Below are 4,026 nucleotides of genomic sequence, written 5' to 3'. Positions count from 1 at the left end.
GTAAAATGGACAGAGGTGAACTAGATGACCTCCAAGATCCCTTTGGATTCTCAAGCATGGAATTTTAAAAGTCTTTAAAATGTTTCTTCAGCTGTTCTCTCCCTGAGGCATTCCTGGGACAGAAATGTTCCATTCCAAACCCTAAGACAGCCACACTTCAGAGTAAGGGCACTTAACACACTCCTCAGAGAAGTTATCCTTTGTTTTCATCCTCATGCCACAGTACAGAATCTCTACGTACAGAAAGCGAGGGCAGACTTACAGCCTAGACTGACAATAGCCAGTGATGAAGATGAAAAGGGTATACTTTAGTGTTGCTGTTGGCATCAAATCTTAAAAACTTAGGCCATCAAATAAGGCCTTTCATTAAACAACATTCCTTACCTAATTTCTCCCTATCTGAAAAAGCCCTTACTTCTCAGCTGAGTTGATCACATCCATCTCCCCCTTCCTGTTTGATCTTGCTGATCCCTCCATCTGGAAGGGCAGGGGGGGGGGGCGGAGAATAATGCATGTCCATTATTTCCTTTAAGACCAAGCTCTGTCTTACTTTGTTTCATCAGTATGAATACATGCAATTTTTAGACTCTTATACTACCATACTTCCGTTCTCTTACTAATTCATAGAGGGTCCTCTTCTCTCCACCATTACACTTTTAAACACACTGTTTTGAGTAGGCACTGAATAAATGTGCATCTAGTGTGTCAGTGCAGTGGGAAACTCAGATGGCAAAAAAACGAAAGCTTCAGCCTCCTCCTCCCTCTATGCGCTACCATTCCCAAAGCTCTTCCTTCCATTCCTTTCCCTTTCCCATCTGGAATCCCCTGCCTTCAAACCTCATCTAAGGGCCAATTCTGAGCACGAAAAGACAACACAGTTCGTACTTTTGGTTTCATATTTTTTTCAGTTCATTTCAGTAAAAACATAATATAAAAGGCATCGCCACCTTTTCCCCTCCTGGGGGTGATCCTTCAGTCCTGGCTGCTCCAGTGTCTCACAGCTCGTCGTGCGGTATGTGCAGGGCATGGTCACACAGATCTGCAAACAGCACGTAACAGTTGGAAGGAAACCGCCATTCTTATAGATATATGCCACTACCAAGAAAATGCCTGAAAGGCAAACTGATATACATAACCACCACCATTTTTCAGAGCACGTGCTTTTAAAAGACAAAACATTCCCATTATCCTCTCACCTGTGCCTCAGATGAGGGAGCCACACATTCTGGAAGCTGACAGGAAGAGAATGGATAGGAACAACCCAAGTCCCTAAGCCACAGGTAACGGAGGACAACTCTTGAGCCAACATCAGGGGATTGAAGGGGTGGGGGGCGTGCTAAGGAATGTGCCAGATCCCACAGAGCTATGAGGACAGCGGGGAAAGTGGGAGCAGCTTACCTGTTCTCTTACTACAAAGTTTGTCTTTAACGTTGTCAGCCTCTCGGGAAAAGAATTCAATGAGTTCATCCTCGTACTCCTCCACAATGCTCTCACACTGCCAACCCAAGGGAGAAGCGAGTGAGAGAAGGCAGCAAGAAGCTTCTTTTTGCTTCTGACTCCAGAGAGAACAAGGATATTAGCCCAACTTTCCACTTGGTTCTCCAATAACCACCCCCTAATTTCTAAGACCCAGCTACCCATTCCCATCGCTCACCACAAATTTGAGGGTGCCACTGATGTCTGAATCAATTCGGATGCCCTGTAGATCCAGTTTACTGGATTCTCCATTTCGGCTCACTACACGTACGTAATTCTTGCGGTGGGTGGAAGGGTCAATCTGTTCTCCGTACTCCTTCATCCGGTCACACACTTCCTCTAGCAGCTCTGTGAGGTGGGCCTCTGAGCGAGCATAAGGCACCTAGAAACGTCCTCAGCCTTGGGTCACACTCTTCTACCTCTGTACGTCAGTAATTTACATCCTTGCTTTCCCTTCCAAATCTAGCTCAACCAACCTTGTCTAAAAAGCCTGCCCTATTTAAAAACAGTATGGTTTATTTGTGTAATCCCGAAGTGCTTTCAAATACTGTATATGGCCTTTTTTTTCACCTCATTATACATCCCTAAGAAATAAAATAGGTGGTGTCATTAGGTCCAAATTATAAACAAGAGACTTCTTTGAATAACCCTAGTGAGCTGTGTTCTTTTTCTTGAGCTCCCTTAATTTTTATGGGTGTAACAATTATTTTTTTTAATTAAAATGAGACTAAAACCTTCCCTCAAGAGGAGGGCACTGCAAAGGGAGTGTAGGCTTTGAGGATAACGACTATTAAATCATTTCACAAGCATTAGAACATTTACATTTCTTTATTTATTGTTCACTAGGTGTGGCTTTGTTTTATGTGTTATGTTTTCAACTAAAATAAGTTTCCCAAATACAAGGATGAGAACTTCTATTTGTTTTTTGAACGAGTTTGTGTGAATACCATATTGCCATAGTGAAAATACGAGTCACGTGGATTAAGAATGTGGAGAAAAAGGCCATCAGGGTTCCCATCTGCTGACAGCTTCTACAGCAGAAACAAAGTATCAAGGTTTGGAGCCAGGAAGCCAAGGCATAGGGTTTGAGTCTCCAGCCTCTTCCAAATGAGACAGGCCTATCTCTTAGGCACCTCTCTGGGTCAATGTTTTCTTCAGTTCTGTTAAACCAAGCTCCTTCTTAATTAGCTGAGTCCTTATTCAAAGTCAGAATGAACTACTTTATTTAACGAAACAGTAGCAGTTACCTCCACCACTGACTGGCTGCCATCTGGATTGATTCGAAAAGAGCCCATCTGAATGGTCTTCTTGGGATCCACCTGGGCAATTTCCCACTCCAGTTCATCCACCAGAGCCCTGCAAGCTGGTGCAGGGGGAGAATCAACCCAGGGATTTCCATTCATTCTTACCCAGGCTTTGGATCTTACGTTCTCCCGAGGTTCTGCATTTCCCACCCTCCTTCCTCCCGCTTTTCTTTGTGTCTTTACCTCCACAGTGTAGATCCTGGCTCCTCCGAGCCCAGGCAGTTCCCAGCAGGGCCCCCAGAAGCAGGGCCAGCCAACCCCAGCCTTTCATCTTTAATGTAATGGGGTTGCTCCACCTGGGTTTGGATTGGAATAAAGCATAAGTACGAGGAACCGGCTCCATTCCCCCACCCGTCCCTCATCCCAAGGCCTACAAAGGCCTCAGTGGGATTCTGGTTCTACTTTCCAGGAAATGGCCAGGATACAAAGGGGTTCCTCTGTTTCGGTGCTTGAGGACCCGGATTCCCTCAGGCGATAGGTTAGAGCGCGAGGTCAGGACTTGGGGCTCAGCCCCAGACACTACGTCGACAGGTGAGGCCCTAGATGTTGCTACTTCAGCGTCCGCCAAAGGGCTCACGGGGCTATGTGGCAGCTACCGAACGGAAGTTGGCGACTAAGCGCGGACAAGAGGCAGAGAGGAGCTGTCGGCCAGGTGGCAGCGAGGGGGCTGGCCCGCGAGGAGCGCACTCAGCAACTAGGGTCTATTCGGACCTAACACCAAAGATTACTGAATTCCCACCTCCAGCCTACAAACTATTTCCCCTGCAGACCAGCCCCCTTTAAGGACCCCCGCCATTGACTTCGCTCCAGTCTGTCCCTGACCCTCAGCACCACTCGCAGCCGTCCCACCTCTGCTCCCAGGGCCGCTGCGGTGGCCCAGGCACTGGAAGTCGATCGGTCTCTCCCTTAGCTCCAGACCCTAGCGCCTGGCTGCGGGCGAGAAGGGCTGTCCGGCTTCTCCACGGTTCTCCGGCGCTTTTCAGGAACGGGGTGTCCTGTCGACTGCCTGAACGGCTCCACGCGCCCTAAGAGTGTGCCTAAGCAGGGCTCCGATCCACTGCAGTGCGAGCCCCACGCCAGAGACTGACTCCAAACCTGCCCATCTACTCTCGCGCGAACAGGCCGCTTAGGAATGACACCAGGCAACAAGGACCCCGCTGGATCGCAGAAGGACCCAGACTTGCGTGGCGAGCAGCTCCACGTAACCGCTAGGGGTCAGCCGAAGAGTAGGAGTGGCCTGAAGCAA

The 4,026-nt window shown here is 48.3% G+C and overlaps 1 protein-coding gene across 4 annotated transcripts; it reads right to left on the bottom strand.

The window, feature by feature from the left end:
• Nucleotides 1–270: 270 nt before the first annotated feature.
• Nucleotides 271–3,805, bottom strand: CNPY2 (canopy FGF signaling regulator 2). 4 transcript variants are annotated; one of them, XM_037030222.1, is made up of 7 exons: nt 3,630–3,709; nt 2,964–3,076; nt 2,724–2,839; nt 1,655–1,858; nt 1,399–1,495; nt 948–1,039; nt 271–477 (listed from the first exon to the last, which is right to left on the bottom strand). In XM_037030222.1, the coding sequence occupies exons 2-6, from the start codon at nt 3,049–3,051 to the stop codon at nt 996–998; spliced, it is 549 nt and encodes a 182-aa protein (XP_036886117.1). In that variant the 5' UTR covers nt 3,052–3,076; nt 3,630–3,709; the 3' UTR covers nt 271–477; nt 948–995. The 4 variants fall into 4 exon arrangements, with proteins under 4 accessions (XP_036886117.1, XP_036886118.1, XP_036886120.1 ...); XM_037030223.1 differs by lacking the exon at nt 271–477 and adding an exon at nt 3,187–3,372 and having other exon boundaries at nt 883–1,039; nt 3,630–3,722; XM_037030225.1 differs by lacking the exon at nt 271–477 and having other exon boundaries at nt 883–1,039; nt 3,630–3,805.
• Nucleotides 3,806–4,026: the final 221 nt, after the last annotated feature.

The sequence above is a fragment of the Sturnira hondurensis genome, unplaced genomic scaffold, assembly GCF_014824575.4.
Source record: "Sturnira hondurensis isolate 20B ecotype Veracruz unplaced genomic scaffold, ASM1482457v3 Scaffold0020601, whole genome shotgun sequence".
Taxonomy (NCBI): Eukaryota; Metazoa; Chordata; class Mammalia; order Chiroptera; family Phyllostomidae; genus Sturnira; species Sturnira hondurensis.
This window is presented reverse-complemented; position numbering and strand designations above follow the sequence as displayed.